The 23,917-nt window shown below is 42.9% G+C and overlaps 1 protein-coding gene across 3 annotated transcripts in view; it reads right to left on the reverse strand.

Annotated features, from left to right (window-relative positions):
• The window catches only part of whrna (whirlin a), a 187,763-nt gene that overhangs the window by 84,992 nt on the left and 78,854 nt on the right, over positions 1 to 23,917 (reverse strand). For all 3 annotated transcript variants that reach the window (XM_030084694.1, XM_030084695.1, XM_030084693.1), the window contains exon 3: positions 17,943 to 18,068. In XM_030084694.1, coding sequence (XP_029940554.1) covers positions 17,943 to 18,068 — 126 coding nt within the window. The remainder of the gene's footprint in view (positions 1 to 17,942; positions 18,069 to 23,917) is intronic.

Consider the following 23,917-nt stretch of genomic DNA (forward strand, 5'->3'; position numbering starts at 1 on the left):
GAGCTCAGCTTTCGCCCAGTAACTTGAATTAGAGTCCAGCGATGTTTTTACCCTGTTTGTCAGGTTACTAAATGAAGACAAATATGCATGATTGTTTCTTCTTCTTTTTTCCTTTTTTTAATCCCAAAAACTCTTGACAGTAGGTGGAAACCGATTTGACTAAATCAGGGCAGACGTCGGCATTTTTTGGGATTAATTACTGGAGATTTAACAGAAACGTCAAGAGCAGAAGATATTCTCATGATAACTGAGAGCGTTCTTTAGTGCTGTCAATTTATTAAATTTTTTAAATCAATTAATCGCAAATGTGACTACAATTGATGGTGATTAATTGCACCATTTGTTAACTTGAAATCAACACAAAATCACAAATTTAATTCGCAAAAATTGTTTTATCTGAATCTTTTAAGTTAAAGGAAGCAGTTTCACACCAGAAAACACTCACAGATGTGGAACTTGAACCATCCAACGTTTTAAAGCTGGACGCAGAAGGATCTCTGTAACGTTTTTAAGCTTCAAGTGAAGAATCTAATTGTCATAACTCCCCTGTACTGAGCAGGGATGTAAAAAACAATGCCCCAAATACAGTGGAATGAGTTTTCTCTCTTATTTCTTTGAGCCAATTGCGACCTCTAACGGTGCGATTAATCACAATTTAAGATATTAATCGTTGCCAGCCCTCCATTAATTAATTGTAATTAATGCAGTTAAGGCTGACAGCACGAGTGTTCACCAAATTCCACAGAGACCTACACACACACACACACACACACACACACACACACACACACACAAAACTAGATAGATATGATCAGAGATTTTTTTACTGCATTTCTCTATATTTCTCTTGTGTTGTTTGTGAACTGTTGAAACTTGGTCTACCAGACTCTACAAGCTCCGACCACTTGGGTAAAAAGCAGAACAAGATGAAAATGCCCTCTTGTTTTGGTTCTCTTAATCAAAAAACAAGTATTGGGCCTTTAGAAAGAGGTAGAAATTTATTTCTCTGTCAAGGATTTCATCAAATAGAGGGGGGCGGGGCGGAGCGAGGAGGATGTAAGGTGCGTTTCGCACGAGCTCCGCTGGAATGTGGCTTTTTTAACACTTTTTTTTATTACACTCTTGTACCTTTTTGCCGGTGTGAAGCCCCAACGTTGCAACCTTTACTTTTCAACTCTTTTTTTCGGTCGATGATGGCAAACCGAGGTAGAAGTGAAACTACTAAAGCAGGCCGCAGCAAGCCTCGGCTGTCACCTGAGCCGCAATCCCCTAAACAGCCGGACGCCGACGCCGATTCCAACGCCACTCTGTTGCGCAATATGAAGGAGATGATGGAGGAACTGCGCACGGATATGCTCAGTAAGTTTGAATCCACCATCTCAGTTGCAGTTAAAAGGGAGATCGTGGCCGCTCTGGAGCCTTTTGAGAACAGACTTTCTTCATATGGTGAATCCATCGCGGACCTCGAGCGCTCGGCTAATGCTCACAGCACGGAGCTAACCCAGCTCCGTGCTGATGTTAGTAAGTTATCCGCCACTGTGGACTCTTTGGAAAAGAAATGCGAGGACCTGGAAGGTCGTTCACGTTGGAATAATGTTCGCCTGGTGGGCCTGCCTGAGGGAACAGAGGGTCCTCGTCCCACCGAATTCACGGCCCAGCTCCTACAAGACATGCTCGGACTAGACAACAAGCCTGTGCTGGATCGAGCTCACCGCACGTTACGTCCCAAGCCCAAGGATGGTGAGCACCCTCGTCCTCTCATTGTTCGGGTGAATCTGTTTCAAGTCCGGAACCAAATCCTACGTCGAGCTGGTGAAGCATCTCCGCTGTCCTACATGGGCAAGAGGATCTCAATTTATCCTGATTTCACTCCGGCGGTTGCTAAGAAGCGGGCTGCCTTTGCCAAAGTAAAGAAGGAGCTCCATGCTTGTCCCAATGTCAAGTTTGGGCTTCTTTACCCGGCAACTTTACGCATCACTCTGCCCAGCGGGCAGACGCACAAGTTTGAAGATCCAACACTGGCTTTGAATTTCATTGAGAAGAACATTAAAAAGGGCGTTTCCCCTGATCTCACTTAGAAGATCTGCCTACCTGTCATTTAGCCACTATGGTTACCAACCTTGAGGACACCATTTGCCTTTAATCCTGCTGGTTGCCCTGTTTTGTTTGTTTTTTAATGCAATCAGCTCCACAGTTCTGTTATGACTGTGGTTGTGCTTTCCAGCCTGCACTTGTCACTCTTGACGGGTCAAGGTGAATATATGACTGCAAGATTCTCTCAGGCATAATTGTAGCCTCTGTGTCTCCCTAATATGGCACTAATGACTGTGAAATGCTACAATGTTTCTTTTTCTTCCTCTCCTCTCTTTTCCTTTTTTCTTTAAGGGTCAATAATACTGTACAAGTTACTGTTTTGTTAGTTGGCTTCTATCTGGTTTAGCTTTATATACATTTGTTAATGTGTAATCCCATAGATTTTCAATGGTTAGTCACAATTCCAACACCTAGGTAGTTGTAGTTTTTTAGTTGTTTAGTATAAGCTCTCTTCTGAGCATTAGAAGGTGTGATTGTTGGTTCATCAAGGGGGTATTTTGCGCGCATCCCGTTTGGGGGGGATGCTTCGGCTTATGTTTATTTGGTGGGAGGGTAGGGTGGGTGGGGAAATGTGGGCATGTGTGTTCATACTTCTGTTATTGTTTCTTTTCCTTTTTGCCTTGTTTTGTTCACATCAGTCAACCTTCTATTTTCAATTTTGCATCAGGTCATCACTTTTATATAACCCTCTTGTTGCCTAACTATGACCTCGTCCAGTGTGACATCATCCAGTGGGTGTGCCATCAGATTCACCAGTTTTAACTGTAAAGGCCTAAATAACCCTATAAAACGAAGTAAAATAATGCACCACTTACATCACCTTAGTGCCCATGTCATTTTTTTGCAAGAAACCCACCTTAAGGTTTCGGACCACTCTAAATTGAAGAGGGGATGGATCAGTCAGATTTGTCATTCTTCATTTCAAGGCAAATCTCGGGGTGCAGCCATTTTGATCCATAAATCGGTTACATTTCTGCATTCAAGTACTATTTCTGACCCCAATGGCAGATTTGTTATAGTTGCGGGTCAGATTAATAACACTCAGGTAGTCTTGGCTAATATTTATGCCCCCAATTATGATGATGATGCTTTCTTTAAACGCCTTTTTCTAACTCTCTCTGGTTTTTCATCACATCATTTAATATTAGGTGGAGATTTTAATTGCTGGCTAGACCCGCAATTGGACCGTTCCTCCCCAAGACCTTGTGCACCATCTAAGTCAGCTAAGGTAATACAGTCTTTCATGGAGGAACTTGCCCTCATTGATGTTTGGCGCTTTTTTAATCCGTCTATGAAAGTGTATTCATTTTTCTCCCATGTTCATCACACCTTCACCCGTATTGACTATTTTTTAGTTGATAACAGACTGCTCCCATCAGTGTCTTTTTGTAATTATGATGCTATTGTTATTTCTGACCACGCCCCTACCTCTATGAATATATGCTTCAAGAACATTAATCCTGCACTACCACTATGGCGTCTTAATACATGCTTACTTTTAAATGATGATTTTGTTAGCTTTATTTCACAACAAATTGATTTTTTTGTGAGCCTTAATAAAACACCGGATGTGTCTGCCTCAGTATTATGGGAGGCCCTGAAGGCCTACATCAGAGGGGAGATAATCTCATACACTTGTTATGAGAAGAGACTTAGAAAAGAAAAATTAACTAAACTGACACAACGTATATCTGAACTCGACAGGTTGTATGCTACGTACAAAATCCCCGAATTCTATAAAGAGCGCCTCTGTTTACAGGCTGAATTTGATGCTTTGATGACACAACGTACTACTGAACTCCTTCTACAAACAAGGTCTCAGTTCTATGAACATGGAGATAAAGCCAGCAAATTATTGGCACATAAATTACGTCAGGCATCAACATCTCACCTTATCCCACAAATTCATACGAACACCCACAATACCACTGAACCCAGGGAAATCAATAATGTGTTTAAAGACTTTTACATGTCTCTTTATTCCTCTGATCAAGACACCACTCCTGATTTTGATAATTTCTTTAAAAATTTGGATATCCCTTTGCTCGCTCAATCTGCTATGGAAGATTTGGAGAGGCCAATCTCTATTGCTGAACTTAATAGGTCTGTAAAATCTTTGCAAAATGGGAAAAGTCCCGGGCCAGATGGCTTTCCTCCCGAATTTTTCAAAAAGTTCTGGGACAAGCTTGCCCCATTATTATTGGAAATGTACAATGAATCCCTTGATTTAGGTCTCCTCCCTCAAACTCTCAATCAAGCGTCCATTTCCCTCCTTCTAAAAAAAGGCAAGGACCCATTAGCCTGCACCTCTTATCGCCCAATAAGTCTATTGAATGTTGATTTTAAACTACTATCGAAATTATTAGCACTACGCCTAGAATCTCATCTCCCCTCTATCATCTCTGCAGACCAAACAGGATTCATTCGGAATAGGCACTCATTCTCTAATATTAGACGTTTGTTTAATATACTTTATAATACATCCTCTTCCAACACCCATGAAGCTATAATCTCTTTAGACGCCGAAAAGGCATTTGATAGAATTGAATGGGATTACCTCTTCTATGCGTTAGATAAATTTGGGTTTAAGAATAAGTTTATTTCTTGGATTAAGTTGCTTTATTCAGCCCCACAAGCCTCAGTCAGGACAAATAATATTCAATCTGAATATTTCCGTCTGTATCGCTCTACTAGACAGGGTTGCCCTCTGAGCCCTTTACTATTTGCTATTGCCATTGAACCTCTCTCGATAGCCCTTCGTTCTAACCCCCTCATTACAGGTATTTTTAGAAATGGCTCTCAGAACAAAATTTCTCTGTATGCTGATGATCTTCTTTTATATGTCTCTAATTTGCCTGTTTCGGTTCCTGCTGCTCTGGCCACCCTTCACTCATTTGGTCAAATATCTGGATATAAACTAAATCTAAACAAGAGTGAGTTATTTCCCATTAATTCCGCTGCCCAGATGTATCCCTTGACAAATTTTCCCTTTAAAGTTGCCTCCTATAGTTTTGTTTATCTTGGTGTCCATGTTACACTCAAATTTGAAGACCTCTATAAGGCTAACTTTGCTCCTCTTTTGACCCAAATCCAGAAAGATTTTGAACGATGGTCTCTCCTTAATCTATCTTTGATCGCTCGCGTCAACTCCGTAAAAATGAATACACTTCCAAGACTCTCATACTTGTTTCAGTGCATACCACTCTTTCTCCCTCAGTCTTTTTTCCGTAAACTCGATAGCCTGATTTCCGAATTCATCTGGAACAAGAAAGTTCCTAGGCTTCGCAGACAATATTTGCAAAGACCGAAGTCGCTGGGAGGACTGGCCCTGCCTAATTTTAAGTTCTATTACTGGGCCGCCAACATTAGAATTTTGAAATTTTGGCTTCAATATGAGGCTTTTGATCCTCCCCCAACCTGGCTGGTCATGGAAGCAGGATCAGCAAACCCAGTCTCCCTAAAAGCCTTAGTGCATTCTCCTATTAATTCCTCTACTCTGCCTTACACCAAAAATGTGATTGTTAAGACAACACTTAAGATCTGGGTTCAATTTCGGCGCTTTTTTGGTTTACAGACGCTTTCCATTTATGCACCACTAGCAGCTAATCATGCCTTTCCTCCCTCCCTCATAGACAGTGTTTTTTTAAGGTGGACAAATTTTGGCATTCACAGCTTTAAGGATCTATATATCAACAATATTTTTGCCTCTTTTCAGCAACTTTCAGATAAATTCTCACTTCCAAATCAACATTTTTTTAGATACTTACAAGTCCGCAGCTTTGCTCATAACACATTTCCTTGTTTTCCTAATTTACCCCCTGACTCAGCTTTGGACAATTTTCTTACACCCATCTCTACTATTAAAGGCTCTATTTCATGTATCTATAATCAAATAAGTCTTTTACGTCCAGAGCCCCTAGGTTTGATAAAATCACTTTGGGAGGAGGACCTGGGGATGGTGTTGTCTGAGGAGATTTGGGCAGAGATCCTGAATCGAGTACACAAATCTTCTATCTGTGCAAGACACTGTCTAGTTCAATGTAAAGTCATACACCGTACCTACTATACCAAAGCTCGTCTAGCTAAGATTTATGATGGTGTCACTCCGGATTGTGATAGGTGTCAGCAGTCACCTGCAAATTTAATACACATGTTCTGGGATTGTCCTTCTCTTCATGATTATTGGACTAAAATTTTTAACACCCTGTCAGAGGTGATTGGAGAAAGTATAAGGCCAAATGCTTTGACTGCTCTATTTGGGGTCACCTCTGCCTCCCTCCTCAGATCTAAGAGAGATGTACTTGCTTTTGCGACTCTGCTAGCCAGAAGATTGATTGTAATTAATTGGAAATCTACTGCACCACCCTCCTACACCCACTGGATTAGGGATACTCTATATTTTCTTAAACTGGAGAAAATCAGACTTTATTTAGCTGGCTGCCCCAGTAAATTTGGGAAATTATGGGGCCCTTTTTTTAAATTTGTAAAGAAGGATCTTCCACTCACCCCTGATTGATATGACTCAAACAGCTTAGAGAGGCAGATGCGCTATTTGTGTGATGAGGTCATATATTGCTATTTTCATTTGGGATGTCTGTCGCTACATTTATGACAATTAACTTTTAACAGACTGATGTGTGTTTTTTGTCATTCATTTCTTTCTTTTCCTTTTTTTTTTTTTTTTTTTTTTTTTTTTAAATGTAATTTAATTTTATTTTTAATAAATGTGTATTAGTTCAATATGTTGTTTATCTATGCTTTTATCTTTTTTTTTTTTATATATATTTTTTCTTTCTATTGTTAAGGATTTTGCACATGTAAACCTTTTTGCTAATGTTCATGTAAAATTGTATTTCCCTGCAAAACTCAATAAAAAAAACATAAAAAAAAAAAAAAAAAAAGGATTTCATCAAATATTCTTCAACCGAAGCCCTGCAAAGAAGCACATCTACAAGACAACATTCATTATTTTCAACTCAGTCCACTCATCCAGCGTCCCTCCTGCTACATCATGACGTCAATGTCAATGAAAATCTCACAATTTCATTCAGATAGTGGAAATCTGCCTTTTCTTTCATGTCAACGTTCATGCTTGTGGTTTGGATATATGAAGACAAATGAAGGTCAGAACATTCTCTATAGTTAAAATAACATACAGCCACTCAGTGCAAACTGCTGACATGAGATATCTTTTAAAGATATGATGTGCATATAATGCTAATAATTCACTGTTTATTAGCTGTTATAACATGCTTGATTTGATTCCTTTTTTTTAATTTAAAGACTCACACCTTCCATTTGAACAGATGCCCGAAGCCGCAATTCTCCAGAAGTGACGAAGGAAACAGTCCCATCACAGACCTTCAATACCATTCATGGAGAAATGCTCTTTTATAGATTACTCTCACGGCATTTCTGCATTATTATACCATTCAGCAAGAGAAGAAGTAGAAAAATGGGAAAAGGGGGGAATGTAACAAAGCAACAAAAGAATCCCGGTCAATTTCAAACCCATTACAGCCGAGCCACCAGAACAGCCCATGAGCTGCGATTTCCGACTCTATTTGAGACCCTTTTATCTTCTCCTGTGAACCCCGGGAAAAGTAAATTCAGCCGAGTTCTCTCAGTCGCTTCAAACATTCTTCTCCTGTTTGGAGTGAGTAACAGAAGAGTGACAGTAAAACCAAAAGCTGAACTGTGTTTCTTAGCAAATGTGTTGAAATGATCCCTAATCACAGAGACGGCGGCTTCAGATTTGGCAACTCACAAAATTGTATCCCCCTCAAAGTGAAGAGCGAAAACACAGCTTCACCGAATAATGATGACTTATGGAAAGAAAACTGCTGCTTTAATTCCACAACGGAGACGCATCGCTTTAATATGACCGAGCGGACTGCTGTCCGCACAGCGCGGCCGGGGCGCCGAGTGGTTTTCGGTGCTGATTTGTTTTGCGCCTCCTTCAGCAGGACTGTTTCATCGTCACAGAGGAGGAGAGAAAAGGAAAATTCACCGTCATGCAAATTAAAAATACTTGGCTTTAATCCATCTGCGTGTTAGGTGCCCTCGTTTCCCTGTTAGACATGGTATGTGTGTATATATATATATATATATATATATATATATATATATATATATATATATATATATATATATATATATATATATATAAAGTGTGTGTGTGTGTGTGTGTGTGTGTGTGTGTGTGTGTGTGTGTGTGTGTGTGTGTGATCCAGTAAACCTGAGAGAACTGCAGAGTGGGGCTGTTTCATTCTAACTGGCGGACCTCAGCAGAATCCTTTACCAAAAGCTTAATTGAATTAAAAAGGAACAAGAACAGACACAGAGATACGTTTGACGGGATTCACACAGTGGTGCAGCTGCCTCTGCGGTGACTTTCATGTATCGACATCGCTGTGGGCATGACCTTTCCCCCGCCCCGGCTTTAATTAAATTAAACTGAAGCAGGCAGATGTCAACAAAAGGGCAGCGGGCAGGGCTGACCTTTCTGCTCTCTCAGACGGCGCTGAGCGGGCAGAGCCGCAGCGGAAGGCATTCGGAGAGTCCTGCTTTCACCAAACCTTCGTTCAGACGCGGTAAACGCGTGATTCCCCGTGGTCCGCTCTATATCCACCTCCTCCTGCAGCAGCGCAGCTCGCCGTGGGAAAAGCAGGCGGCAGGGGAGCAAAATGATAGAGTAACATTTACACAGCGGAGCTTTCATCTGCTGAGGGGTGGAAGGCCGGCGCCGTGACATCCTGGTGGCGCGATGATTGTAGAAGTCGGAGAACGGTGTAAGTCATCCATCAAAGTCGCGGCACGAGGTGCGAAGCGGTGGGCTGCAGGGCGAAAGTGTCTGGACGCCGATGGAGAGGCGTCTTCCTCCCTGAACGCCGACACACAGCCGGGACAGGACGCACAGTCTGACCGCCCCGTCTTATCTCCAGCGATGATAAATCTGCCTTCACGCTTGTCATAAGCAGCAAATTCATGATTCAACAGCCGACGTAACGCTGTGCTGTGGAGCAGTGAACAAAACGGACGACTGGCTTTAAACTATGCATCGATCACTCACTCAAGGCGTCTTTACAGGACAGTGCTTCAGGCGAAAACACCGGTTTTACATTTTCACCTCGAAAAGTGTTGCATTTCCACAGTAACGTTTTGAAAACAAAGTCTGTTTACATGGAAACTGTAGTTTTCATGATGGGCCACTAGTGGGTGCTGTTGGTTGTTTTTATAATGAAACCACACAAACATGCATGCATGATGAGCGTGATGCACTTGTGCAGGAGCAGCGTTTCAAAAAGTTCTTAAAAGGCTGCATCTTTTTTTGTTTTTTTTTGGAGGTAGGGAAACTTTATCCTTCATCTGATAACCACAAGTTTCAGGATTCCACCACCGGGGTCAAGGGTCACGCCTGGTTACTGAATAAAACCGACTGAATTTAGTGGACGAGTCCAACGTGCTGCTTCTGAGTCAAAAATAAAAAAAACTCCTGAAAGTGCAACTAAAGTCTGCACCGGAATGACAAAGAGGGTTAGTTACCACCACAAGTTTCCCTTATCAGCCTGGAGTTCGAGGACTGAAAAAACCAGGTGAAAGGCTATTTAAGATAAAACACAACTGATCGTCTTGCCCAGTAGAGTCATGAATTTCCAGTGAGAACAAAGCAGCTGGTTGTTCCAGGCTTATAACTGTTTATCCGATAGTGAGGCTACATCTGATGGCGCGATTAAAAGTGTTCCCAATGAACGATAAATGATTCGAAGCGTCAGTGGCATCGCAGCACCATTCTAAGACAAAGACAGTTCATCAGACTGCTGTAACGCGCTACATTCAGGTGGGAGTGAGATCTCACTCTCGTGACGCCGGCTGGTCGGATATGCAGCTGCTGGCTCGCTGCTGACCTGAGAGGCTGTAAATGGCCTGGCACGTTCTTAAACATCTAACCCACTGACCCCACAGGCCATTGAGAAAGAAGGGAGAAGCTCTGCCCGTCACTCAGAGATCACACTTACCACTAAACGTACCCACAATTCAGTTCTTCGTTTATTGACCTTCGACTCACAGTGACTTTTAACTTTTCAGTCATTTATTCAAGGCTCCTGATGCTCTGAAGGTTTTTACTTTTATTTTTTGTAACAGACTTTATATACGTATTCAAGTTATGAGCTTTCTATTAATGACTTAATTGCTTTGAAGCACTTTGTAACACCGTTAAGAAAAACAGAGGATCTTCATGTGAGACTGACCGAGTTGTTCTGGTGTCCAAACTTAATGAATATACGGCACTTTGACAGAATAACAGTCCCGTTTCCTGTCCCTGTTAACTCTACGCAGCTGGCGTAGTGACACGTTTGGTGCTACAAAGGATGCAGACAAAATTTGGGCAATCTGTGGTCAGGGGATCAAAGTTTTGGGGTCAAAGACAAGTTTTCTAAGAGTTTACAATCTGCGGCATAAAGATCCATAAAAAAAGGTGAATCAAGTTCTTGAGGAGTCGCTGCGGTGTGAAACACAGCTCCAGTCAGAGTAATGTATTTGCATTATGAGGGAAATCAATAAGATGTGTAATGTGCACAGAGGAGTTATTAGCGATGCTCAGACTTCTGTTTTTGGTATCGACAGAACCGTTACAGCGCCTAATGATCTAAACTGTAAAGACTGAAAAAGTTGAGCGGAACACTCATAAAAAAAGTTTGGTTGAGCTATAACCTGCCCAAAAAATACAAAAAGTGTGAAAAAAAGAGGTCTAACTTTCAGGTATTGAAATGTTTTTTTTCTTTTATTTTTCTTAAGCTTCTAAAAGACAAATTGGTGGCTCAAAACTTTCTTCATAAAGGTCAGATTAGATAAGTGCAGGTTGTTGCAGAATATGAGATCCTCCACCTTCTCAGCACAAACTCATGTTTGTTGAAAGTTGTTTCTAACATGCTGGTTTTTATCTGTTTGAGGCTCTGAATGAATCAGCAGCATTTTTACACTTGACAGTCGCTAATAGAGATCCAGTTTGGTGATCTGTTAATAGGAGGGTTATTACTTTGTCGTGTAAATTGGGTCTGAATATGGATATAAACGAATGTCAGGCGGACATTCGGATGATTTCTCAACCCGCAGTCAGTTAGTTACAGCCTGAGTTTAAAAAGGAGCTTTTCAGGCTGAGCGCCTTCACATCTAAAGCCCACGTTACTGTGAACTCCTGTATGCGCCGGCCTGAACATAACAAAGCCTTTTCTTTCACATTTCCAGCGTAACAACCGCAGGTAGCAAGATTCCAGTCTTCTTTCCGAGTCCACAGAACCGTCATTACTGTATATTTGCGAAACGTCCCTTCAGACGATATTTACGGGGCGCACATTTTAATGATCTTGCATTGGACACTAACAATGGTGCCCACGCCGGGGACTTCACTGATAATGTCAGCAGGAAGTGTTATATGACGGGTAATTAGCTCCTCGGAGATGTGTGAATGCAGATTCTACAGGTGAGTCGCTGACTCACTGCGACGGCTGAACACCGTGACCTCCCATTCGTCAGAGCTATTTTCCAGAACGCCTTGTCTTTCTGAGAGGATGTGCGCACACACACACACACACACACACACACACACACGCACACACACACCACGGTGTGTGTGTCCATAGGAGGCTGTCTGCGGCTGTGCTTTCTCCTCCTCTCACTGTTTCCTGACCTCCTCTCCAGTCCTGCAGAGATGGAGTCTGACATTTGGCCCTGCAGGTAAAGCCGGGTGTCCGCTGGAGCATCGCATGAATCGCACAGCGGCCGGAGGCAAAAGTCTGCATTATTTAGATAATTTGGCTTTCACACTCAACTCTGGGTTCAAGCGTCCTCGCATTATAGAAGCTTTGCAACCTTTTATTTATCCGAGTGTTATCGCATGACAAACTGCAAGCCTTCACAACAACCACAAAGGGAGAGGAAGTCTGGGCACCAGGAGGCTTTCTGAGCTCTGAAATCATGGCTCCAGAGTTTCCAATGTGTGCGATGTAAAAATCCAGCAGAGCCACAGAGGAACCAACACTGACTCCCCTCATATATAAGGAAATAAAAATATGAAATGAATCACACAGGATATTAGAGCCTTTTCCACCCTCCATTCCTTTGATAGGAGGCCAACAGCACTCCACATCAGGACGCTATGCAGAGCATGTGGGGGCCAAGCAATAGGTGCCTCGATAATTGGCTGCTTGACAGACTGATCCCTAACAGACACGAGAAGAGGAGCTCGGTATTTTCATTCCATCTTCACTTGCCGCGTGTTGCCATGTCGCCATGAAAAACAAAAATATTTGAGCAAAGCTGCATCGATGACATGAGGACATACCACAACCTGGATGTGCATGAGAGCCAACATCTGGCGTGGTAAACAAGTACAATGTGCCATCTGTTGCTCATTAGTAAAGCAGAAAACAGCATCTCTCGTCCTCCATGTATCTTTTATCCCTCTTTAGCCGGGGCATTTGAAGCGTGAGAGGACCAACCGCACTGAGCAGCCACCCAGCACCTACAAGTCCTCCTCCACACATCCGTCGTTCCATGCTGAGAAGTAACGTTTGGTTTCCAGTGTTTGGATCCACTGGTATAAAAAAAAAATACTCGTACTAGTTGGACACAAATCTTGAGATTTTTTTCTCGAGGCTGAGGAGAGCAGCATTTTAAACAGCTTCAGATCTCCGGCGATAACTCCTGCTTTCGGCACCATTAGCACGCTAGCATAGCACTCGTTAGCGACTCATCTGCTGCCACCAACAAATAAACATTTGTTACCACAAAAACACACACGGAAGTACCGAAAATTGGTACTGTTGAGTACCGGTACCGATTCCCATGTACCAGGGATTGGTATTGTATTGGTTCATGTGTGAACGGTACCCACCCCGATCTTGAACCCTGGACTTCCTCTGCGCTGATGCCTGATGGAGGCCTCTGCCACACTTCCACTGTGTGCTAAACTCATAAACACTGAAGAAATACTATTTGTCACATGTGTTTCTTAGCACTTCTTCGTCCACATACAGTTCTTTTTATGTGGGATTTGCATGTTCTACATGAGCCCTGGGTTTTCTCTGGATACGCTGTATTCCACCGACAAAGTTGATTAGAGTGTAACAGTCAGTTTTTCCTGTGATGGACATGCTTCCTGTACAGGATTTCAGTACAGAGCAATCAGATCAGAGTATCAAAGGTGGATGAATGACATTGGTTATCATTGATGTCAATGAGTAAGAAATATGATAAAGATGAAATTCATTCACATTGTGAGGAATGTTAGCACAGGAAATATAACAGCAACGCTCTCAAAGAGGACAAAACCCACGTGATTTGGAGCTTTGCTCCATGGGAATCAAACATGAAAATCGCAAGTCCACATCTCTAGCGTCCAGGATAACCTATTTTTCAGAGGGAATGTTGCTGTTTGACTTTCAACCAATTCATTATGAAGAAAATTGTTTTCACCACGCACAGATTGTACAGCCGTAACCGTATTTTGGTCTTTTTCCAGTTAATCCACCTCATATTAGTCCAAAAAAAGCAACACTATTGAGTAATTTTCTGTTAAAATCACCAATAAAATACACATTAGAGACTCCAGATTAAGTCTGCAGCTCTGGGACTTGTGTAATCTTCCAACAATTTTTTTTTTTTTTTTTTTCCCACAGTTTGTGATTATAATTTCGAGCCACTTTCCAACAGCACAATGACTGCAATCGAAGCCTCTTTAAAACACACAAAGGGTCTTTTCATCACAGCACAACATATCCAATAAAAACCAAACAAGTTTTACAATTGGTCCACACTTTGAGAGGATTTATCTTTTACTGGCCATATGGTGCGGAGGAAAAGGAAGAGCAGTTTGACTGAGAATAGTCTGAAGTAGCAGGAAAGGAGAGGACAGCTGTACGTTCCAATAGCTCTCCATCTGGCTCCTCACTTTTATACAATCTCTGAAAAATCTCCGGAAGGAAAGGTCCTGGCAGGTCAGAGACTCCTGTCGTCCCCGCAGCACCGGCAGTAGACGTCGAGGGCGAAACGTGATTCCTCCGGCGAGTGCTGACCCATCAGTTAGAGAGATTGAATCAGACGGAGGTCTGGTGTTGATGCACTGTGACCCCGGATAGTTGTTTGGCACTTGTAATGTTCTGTATTAAATCCTGACCACCTGTTCTCTGCCCTCTCTGCAAGAACAACACGAGGGAGGAAGGATTTTCTCCTCAGTGGGATTTTTACAGCATCAGGGAACACAGAGACACACTCACATTCACGATTTACTTGGATATTTTCATTACTATGTTTCCATTTATGGGTCACTGACTTTAACTTATCTATTTTAAATCTACGTAAATGTTAATAAAATACTGAAGTTCTACATGGACATACTACTGAAATAAGCAGCCTGATCCAGTTAAATGAACCAACTCACAAACAGTTAAGGATTTTTGCCTTTTGGGTGAAATTTATAAAAATTATGAAAACTTTGGTTTCCTGACATACAGTATACATATAAGTATATTCTATTATTGATTCATTGACAATGATGCATTGTTTTATAAACTGAATCTTTAGTCTGACATTCACTAAAATGAAACAAATCCAACCAACTGGGACATAAAACCTGGGAAAGAAATTACAATGATAAAAATAAAGAAGCTGAGTCTGCCTAGAGGGTTTTTTTTTTTCTTTGAAGGAGCCCTATCAAGAAAAATGAACTTTTACGAGCTTTTAACATGGTGAGTGTGTGATTACCTGATAAAAACTTCAGTTGAGTCGATGCTTCTCTTCATTCACGCATATCTGAGTAATCTATATGAATATTCAGTTTGAGCTCAATCCCTCACTTTCCCTCCCAGACGACTGTTTTACCACCGATTACGCAGACCAGTGGAACCAATCATGAAGCGTCACATGCGCATGCACAGCATCGTAGCGCACCGACAACTTTGTAGCCACCACAGATGTATTCAATATAGACCTGGTAGACACATCCACAGTCAGCACGGGGGTCTATGCTCGTCACGGCCATTGCAGGTTCAAGGGTAACGTGAAGTCGAATTGTTTTCGGACTGCTCAAAACAGCATATAGAATTACTATTATTTTGTAATGTAAAAGTGCACCTTAGTGCTCAGAGTGCTAAATCAACTTATAGATGACTTTGGCAGGCTTGGAAAAGCATAATACGGCTCCTTTAGTCTGATTTTTCAGTTAAATCTGGACTGATCTGAACATTTGCTGAAGCGAGAAAAGGTTATTATTCATCATAAATCACTTCTATACGTCTTGGATGCTCCCTCGAGGAACATCGGCAGTCTGAAACGATTAATGTATGATTTATATTGGAGATGACACATTTCTCTCAATGGATCCCTGCTTTGAAGGAGCAAATCAATTTTGCTCAAAGCAATAATGTGGGTTTTGTGTTAGTGAGCTCGGAAAACACACCTGATATATAGAACAGGAGTCACAGTCTCAAAACAACCCTCATTTACTTTCACCAGCTGAGAAACATGATCAGACATCTCGCCCTGCACCTGGGCCGCTTCCCGGAGCCTCCGATCAAATATCAGCAGCGTTATCGCCACTTTTCAGGCCTGACTGCAGCGTAGCCGCAAACTCTGCTGCTACATATTAAACAGTAGGTGAGAGTGTTTGGAAATGCAGCTCCGGTCTGGTTAGACGCCGCTGAACTCCGCTGATTTCCAATACAGATTCAACACCCCGGCGGTCAAAGGTCTGAAGATTAGTCTCTGAGATATTTTGACCGAATTGCACCAACAAGGATTAAATCCCGAAAAAAAAACAAGCTCCAATTTGAGCAAAACCAAATATGAAAACAAAGATTTATAAAAACAGATCACTTTGTGAAGTGATGCAGAAAAAAAATCCTTTCATTTGAGTTGTCTTACAGTACTAAAATAAGTTGAGTTTTCCTTATTGGAGCACTGAGAGCACTTTTTGGAACATTTTGAAAATGTACGTTTAAGTGAGCATTTTGCTTCTGTCAGTGCTTCTTTCCCACTTTTGATAACGTCACTACTTTTTAATGATTTTTGGATGCATCGTCACTCCATGCATCGCCTTTCAATAAACTGAGCTGTCGTTTTTTAAACGAAGCTCAGTGGACAACAGCTCGCGATGAGCAGATGAAGCTTCATGAACCACTGTCTTTATTTTCTGCAGCCACCAGATGGCACTCTTGGCTCTAAGGTGGAGACTGGAGGACTGGCAATGAAGCCTGCTCTCAAACATTTCTCGAACAGATAGCGCCATCGAGTGGATTCATAAAATAAAGACAGTGATTCATGAAGCTTCATCTGCCCATCACTAACGACAGCTGAGGTCAAAAAGAGAGGTGAGGCTTGATTGTTTAATAAAACATTGCCTCTGAGTCGATAGCTATCAATCAGATAATCTAAACTCTGGTTTAAGCATCAGTACAGCCGTAAGACGGGAGAATAGAAATCCCTGTTTTTCAGACCAGCGGATCCTTTGTTGGTTCTCTCTCTGGAGAGAAACTGACCACTCCAGAGAGATGCACCCTGCAAACACTGTCATTTCGGAGAGTCCATTTGGTAATCACAGTTTGCCTTGCTTGACTATTTTCCTGCTTTTAACACCAGCTTTGAGAAGAAAACAACCGATTGCTGCATCATGACAGACTTCAGCTTGAACCAGCGTTAGTCCTCAAGTGACCTGCGGGCGCACGAGAAACACAGATGATACTGAAGACAGCAGCGAAATCCACAAAACTGTGACCAGATGAGTCTCTCAAGGAGAAAGCGAAACACCCACTCCATCCATGAAAGAAGCGACCGAACGCTGTGTTTCTCAGACTGTAAAGATTGTCCATCATCCAGGTGAGAGTGTCCCTCCTCTCATCCAAAAGGCTTCATGAGTTTAGAGTTTCAATACGTCAAACAAGTCCAGCGGCCCTCGCTCTGAACAGTTCTCCTTTTGGGAAAATTCACTACTTAACTTAACTGAGCGCAGTACAAAAAAAAAAATGAGGATTGAAAAGCAGAAAGGACAGTAAGTGGAAGAAGAGAGTGTTTGGCAGTGATAGCAGGACTGTTTTATTGGATCAACTGGAGGAAAAAGAAAGAAAAGAACATTTCGAACTTGTTCGGGAGAGAAATATATTGTTTATCACAGGTTGGGTCCGGAGAGAAAATCCACTCCCTGAGAAAGGAAACAGCCCCATTCCTCAGCAGATAGTGCTTTATAAAACAAGCTGAAAACCAGCGCAGTGTCCTGGACCGACCCGGCACACACACTCACCGAGCCTCTAAAAACCTACAAGCATCTTAAAGCTCCGTTAGCACGGGGGAGCTCTTTGAGAAAGTTGATGATTTCAGAGGTTTCATATTTCTGAATTTTTAGATACTTTTAGAGGTTGCTGCAATATGATTTAACGTCAGTGCAACCCTGCAACCTTTGTCTCTGGCGCAATCTAATTTCCCATCACTGTCAATCACGCAAAACACACGGACCCCTCCATTCAGCTGCTACAACCACAAACAGAAAACAGTTTTGATCTGTTTCTTCTGCAATCATGAAGCAACTGAAGCCATTTTTCATCCTTTGTTACAACATAAAACTTAACTGATTGCGGCTATAGAGCTTCATTTGTTTACATCTTTGTGTACATATGTGTATTTATTAAACACACACGTCATGCAACTGACACCGAAGTGGTGATAACCCTTAAAGTCCATGTTAGAGAAAGTAAGAAATCCTCAAAAGTCCCATCTCGCGACACACTCTTCGACAAAGAACGCGGTCAAGCTCATTATTGGCATCACAGGCGGAGTGTGAAACAGTGAAGAAGTACCTTGAGTCCGCCGCACTCCGCTGCTGATCCCTGGTCCACTCCAGTGATGTAAATACCCAAAGCGTACTCAGCTCCTCCCCGGATCATCAGGCCCAGCGACCGGCCGTCGTCCAGCACCAGGTTCACCTGGTTAAAACAGAGCAAATCAACATGTGGCACTTTGTGTTTTGCGACCAGACGTCCTCATGAAGCGAACCTGCTCTGACTCAGAATGCGGCAGCAACACGAGGAGCCAGCGGTGAGTCAGAGTCGGTAATGAGTTCGACCAATCCGCTCTGATGAGACCGACCACTGCTTGAATCGGTTCGGCTCATCTGTGTGGTTTCCTCTTATACATGTTTATTTGATTGTATAGCTCATTTTGCTTTGGAGGATATTCTATGAGCTGCACTACCATAAAGAAAACAAAATATAAAACATTTATGTAGTCAAATGTTAAAAGAAGGAAAGAAAACCAGATGGAGAAAAAAATGCAATGCACTTTATATTAGAATAAATTTTAATCTAAATTCAAAACCCTCAGGAATTGTACGTACAAGTCAAAGGCTAAAAAAATGATTAGATGCATCGATTCATAACTACTGCATCTTTTATCTCACACACCACCTGCACAAATCCACCACCTCAATCTCTTTAGGAGGGAAACGTCTCTTCACGTCACATTTCTAACAAGATGCATGAAGCAAATGTTTCAATAGCTCCGAAAAGTGTAGTATTTCTTACAATGCTTTTCACCTCTGCAAGGAGAAGAATGAGGATTTCAATTAGTCATGAAGATGAACAACAACTCCTCCTCCTCATAAACACGCCGGTCCAAACTTCACACGTAAAGACATGAAGCATTTTCCAACAGAGGACACACGCTTCACCCTGAAAAACCTCCAATCAGGAGCTGAAGCAGCCGTCGACACACAGAGAAAACGACCATGATGAAACGAATCGCCTCCCATTTCTCGCTGCAGCCATGCTTTCATTAGAGCCAGCCCGACGACTGCTGCACGAAACCTCTGCCTCAGCGGTGCTGCCTGGACCCCGGAGCCGCTCCGGTTCTGAAGAGCAGACATACAGGATTCCTGTTAAGCTAAACTGGAGAGATAACGATAGCTGACTGCTCCATTTGTACAGTAGCGCAGCTTCTGACATTAAGTAGCCATCTGCGGTGGCGAGCGCTGATCTACGGCGGCGTTTGAGAGACTGGGGTGGTCGTATTTGCGGGGAGTGCTGGAGGCTGTAGGGTTTGATGAAGGGTTCATTTGTCTGATCAAAGAGCTTCCCTGGAACCCGCTGGCGGGGCATAATCTGCCTTTTCTTTGTTTGCAGTCTTGAGGTCATCTCATCAGCGCTGTCCCTCAACTCCAAAGCTATTTGCTTCGGCCTTCCAGCCTTTTGCCCCACTTAATTAAGTCATTCTCTAATGCGGAGGCCATTTCTTTTAGCGCGCGCGCCGCTGCCTGCTAAGCACTTCCAAATGTTTACTCATGAGCTCCATTTACTGAAGCACAGACTGAACACCTGCTTGATCCTGTTTGAAAAGGTGGTCGTTGCATGAATGATGCAGAAAGTTGATATTTGTAGCACGGGAGGAGTCACTGGACAATAATCACACCGCATCGAATTCCAATCAGCGCTTTGAGATTAGGTGGAATAATCTGAATTTCATCTTATTAAAAGTCTGACCTTTATGGACTCGGCTGCTTGCTAAGCCATTCAAGTGTGTGCCGTCATTACAGACGGGTCTAAAGAGCTCTCCAGGGCCATCAGAGGGAAGGCCGAGCCTGACCGGGGATTCAAACAGATCAAACGATTTAAAATGACTTATCGCACCAGGAGGAAAATCATCTTTAAGTCTCGCAGATTTCAAAACGGAGTACCAATCAATTCCAGCCAATAGAAGCAAGAACATCCCTGGTTTGATTCCAGACATCTGTATGTTCCCCTGTGCACGAGTGACTTTTCTTTCAAAACAACAAATGCCGCTCAAAGCTTCCATTTACAAGACATTTTCAGGTGAAAATGCAAAAGTTTTGTTGCAGTTTGGAGCCACTGAAAACCCAATGTTTTCAAACTTGGAAAGTGAGAGACAGAGCTCCAGCCACACCGAGCAGCCGCCCAGCGTCTGCAGCTCTGTCTCCACACATCCTTTGTTTCATGCTGAGAGGTAATTTTTAGTTTCCCATGCTTTTCACAATGTTTGGATTCACAGGTTAGAAAAAAGAAAAGAAAAATGTTTCCCACCGGCCCTCACAGTTTCCCTCTGAGCCACCAAACATAAAGCTTCTAAGAACTTTTTTGCAACTAAGCATGCGTAAATTCTTTTTCTTCACATGGACAATCAGAACACTGCTTTCCTCCAGAGCGTCATGGCTCCCAGTCCCGATTCTCCTGGGAGTTTTAGAGTTGAGATTTATCTCGAATACCAATCCAACTGTCTCCTCTGTCCAGACAAACTGCTTTATGTTTAAAGCACGTTGTTCTTTGTTGCATATGTGTGTGTGGTATTTTTACAAAAACAAATAGCAGCACCACCTAGTGTCCTGGCATGCAAACTACATCATCTTCAACGTCTCAGTTGTTTCCGTGTAAATGCAAATGCAAAAACGACACATTTTCTCTTTAAACATTGTCGTGTGAGCAGGTTCTAAAGAAAAACAAAATCACAAAATCCTGCCACTTTGTTGTTTTCTGTTCATACTTATGCAAAGTCATATAAACACAAGTGAAAGCACCGAGTAAACAATGCCTTGCTGGCTTGGTTTCTCATGGTGAACTCCGCTGGGGAGCTTCGCGACGTGCCCATTTGGAAAGTAAAGGCAGCACTTTAGATTTCGCTTTGCCTTCTGGGAGAAGCACAGCTCTGCGACTCTGTGCCAAACTTTAAACTGCACTCTCGCTCCGTCACAATCCGGCCGCTGATTACTGGAGCCGATCCTAATGCGGCCCGCTGCGTGCCGCGACTGGCGAGCAGCTCCGGACGCACCCTGGACACGGCGAGACGGCACGGACGCAAAACATCTCTATTAAACAGTGTCTCTTTCAGGCCTCTCATATACTCGCTTGCAGACATTTGGCACCTGGAAGAAAAGTCATATGTTTTATTGTTGAGTGCTTGTCATTGTCGGCTTTTTTTTTTTTTTTTTTTTTTTTTTTTAATAACAACACCTGTCTGCCTGCTGGAGATTCGCCAGCCACCTTTTTCTCACCTTTGGGGATATGGAGGCGCTCATGTTCCCTGTGACATTTATTAAGACATGGAGAACAGTTTTAATTAGCAGACTCATCCCACACTATTGGCACAGCGCTGCAGCTCAGAGAGGCGTCAACGCTTTTCATGGACTCAAGTCAGTGGAGGCTGAAAGACGTCCCGCCACTCTGTTTTGGGTTAGTAGAGGATTCGTAGAGCTTCTGTTTACCACATGTATGTGGTATTGATCACAGGGAAGACTGACGGGGATTCATGTCGTAGGACTGAGCGGCGCCTTTGCTACCAGCTCTGGAGAACGACGTGGCTGCGCCCCGGGTTTCACTCCATCGTGATCGAACTCATTGAACTGATTGCAATCAACACAGGGCAGCCAATGTGCGCAGTAATGGCGCAGGGTCCTGTCCAAGGGAGGAAAGTTTGAGTGGGAACCTTAACTTTAAAGGGGCTGTATCATGCAAAATTCACTTTTTGTATGTTTTAACCTTGTTATATAGTTATGTTCTCACCAAAAACACCCCCAAAGCGTTTTTTTCCTTCGTGCCTGCGTGTTTGAGCTTTCCTCGTGTTTCAACTGCTCAGAGAGGCAGCCCCTCCCGCACCCGGGAAAATGCTCTGTTTTCCCACGTTGACGTCACACTGTGAAGATGGCTCCCCTGAGCCCCCCTCCCGCAGGCCCTCGGCAATCAGCGTTGCTGCTTTTTGTAACTCTGATTATGGAGATAAACTTTGACCATCGTCTGAAAGCAACAGTCAAGCAAGAGCAAGAGTCTGAAGGGTCTGCGCTTGGTAGACGTTTTCGCGTGTCTTTGCATGTAGAGAAGCTAGAGCTAAAGAGCTAAAGCTAGCCAGCGTGTTTGTTTTGAAGCGCTGATTGGCTGAAGTACGCTGTCAGTCAAAGTCCACAGGGGGAGAGGCGGGATTTTCAGTGAAACAGAGCGTTTTCTCTTCCGGGTTTCAGAATTAGCCCCAGAAAATCTTTTATTTCACACAAAATGACTTTTCCTTAGCGCCAAAAATAAACTATTACCATGTTAATGCCATTTCTAGGGTTTATACTAGCTAAAAAAGCATGATACAGCCCCTTTAACTTTCATTCAGTGACCTATAAAAAGTGGGCGGTTTGGAGAGCTGACAGTACGGATCTCAATTGCAGCGCTGCATGCTGGGGCAGTTTCACCGACATCCCCAACACGTCCAACCTTAAGAGCCGTTCGACACATTTCCAAGGACAGAGCTGTCGTTTCGAGGAAAGTTTCAGGATGAATCAGCGTTATCTTTAGCCCCAAAGTGCTCCTAACAGCCCCGCAGTCCTATGAGCAAGGAGAAGCTTTGATAACAGTGACAGTTTATAGGGGTTTTTTTTCAGCAGAGCGGGAGCAGCTGCTCCGACACATAAACAAAGATGTAAATTTTATCCGCAAACTTTCTGCTTCACATTTGAATCTTACAACCTGAAGAGAGTGTGAAGACAGAGTTTGGCTCTTCCCCTGCATCACGGTGCAAACTCACTAATTAAATTCCTTTTTGCGTTTATAAGGGAAATCACATGATCTGTACAGGATATTGCATTCTCACACAACATTAAACATGCAAATGCAAATTAAAAATAGCTTTTGACAGTTAAAGTATTTAACCTGAATGAGCGTTTCAGGTCTGACGCTGCTGTGCGTTTGATATCTCCATGCTGCATTGTGCGATCTGATTCTGAGTTTGTGTGAAGTCAAACAGCGGATTCGGAGGCGATCAGCAGAAAAAGAGGGCTGCAACCTGCACACCTGCAGGTTACTCTTTCTATTCCGCGCTCTCTTGGTGTTTGAAAGGACTCGTTGTCGGGACGTGACTTGGAAGCGTCGCTCGCACCAAGGACGCGGCCTCGCGATGGAGAAACACGCTCAGACTATTCATCCGCTGCAGCCCGCACGACCACGATACACACCCGCTTCACTGACCTCGTTGGTTACTTTTAAAGGTCATATAGTGGTCATGTTAGGCTAATCTTTATCTATTGTGAGACAATGTGTGGACATTAGACGTAAAATATCTGATCACTACGAGTTGGGCTTATTCCACATATTTTTCTTGAACATTTTTACTCTGAATGCTGCTGCAGCAGAGTCAGAGCATACATTCATCTAAGAGCAACACATGCATGTCTGGATAGCGGTTCATGACTGTGTGTATTGTGTGGAGTCCAAGGTAACCGAGGCAGACTTACGCTACAGAGACGCAAGGTTGGATTCTGACAGCCACAGTGAATTTACTCCCACAGCTCAGCATTGTTTACTCTGACAATAACAACTATTTCAAGGCACATAGATATAAAAAAAAAAATGTGATTTAGCTTTTTGCGGCAGTACATCTGTTAGCTTTGAAGAAAAAAATGCTTTCATGAATGAAAAGTAGTAGGAGAAGGAACGCCATTCGACACAGTCACTTAGCTAAATGGCCTCGCCGCTCGGTAAGCTTTCATTTTCACCACTGTAATCTGGCCTCCATCAAGCCTTTTCCACACAGATGAATTTTAAATGACGGGTCAAAGGCATGCTAACAGCTGGAGCTCTGCATCCTTCACACGGAAAGATCTTCATGGATCTGGTGCTTCAGGACCTCAGCCGAGCACAGCAGTCTTTATCAGCATGGATTTCCATTTTCCCACCACTATCTGCACGGGACTAAAACAGCCTGTATCAACAGTGCTGTAGCAGTTAAGATAAATGTGAGTCCCTCAGCTAAAAAAAAAAAAGACGTTCTGGTATCATAAATCTTCTAATGT

The sequence above is a fragment of the Salarias fasciatus genome (genome assembly GCF_902148845.1).
Source record: "Salarias fasciatus chromosome 7 unlocalized genomic scaffold, fSalaFa1.1 super_scaffold_4, whole genome shotgun sequence".
Classification (NCBI taxonomy): Eukaryota; Metazoa; Chordata; class Actinopteri; order Blenniiformes; family Blenniidae; genus Salarias; species Salarias fasciatus.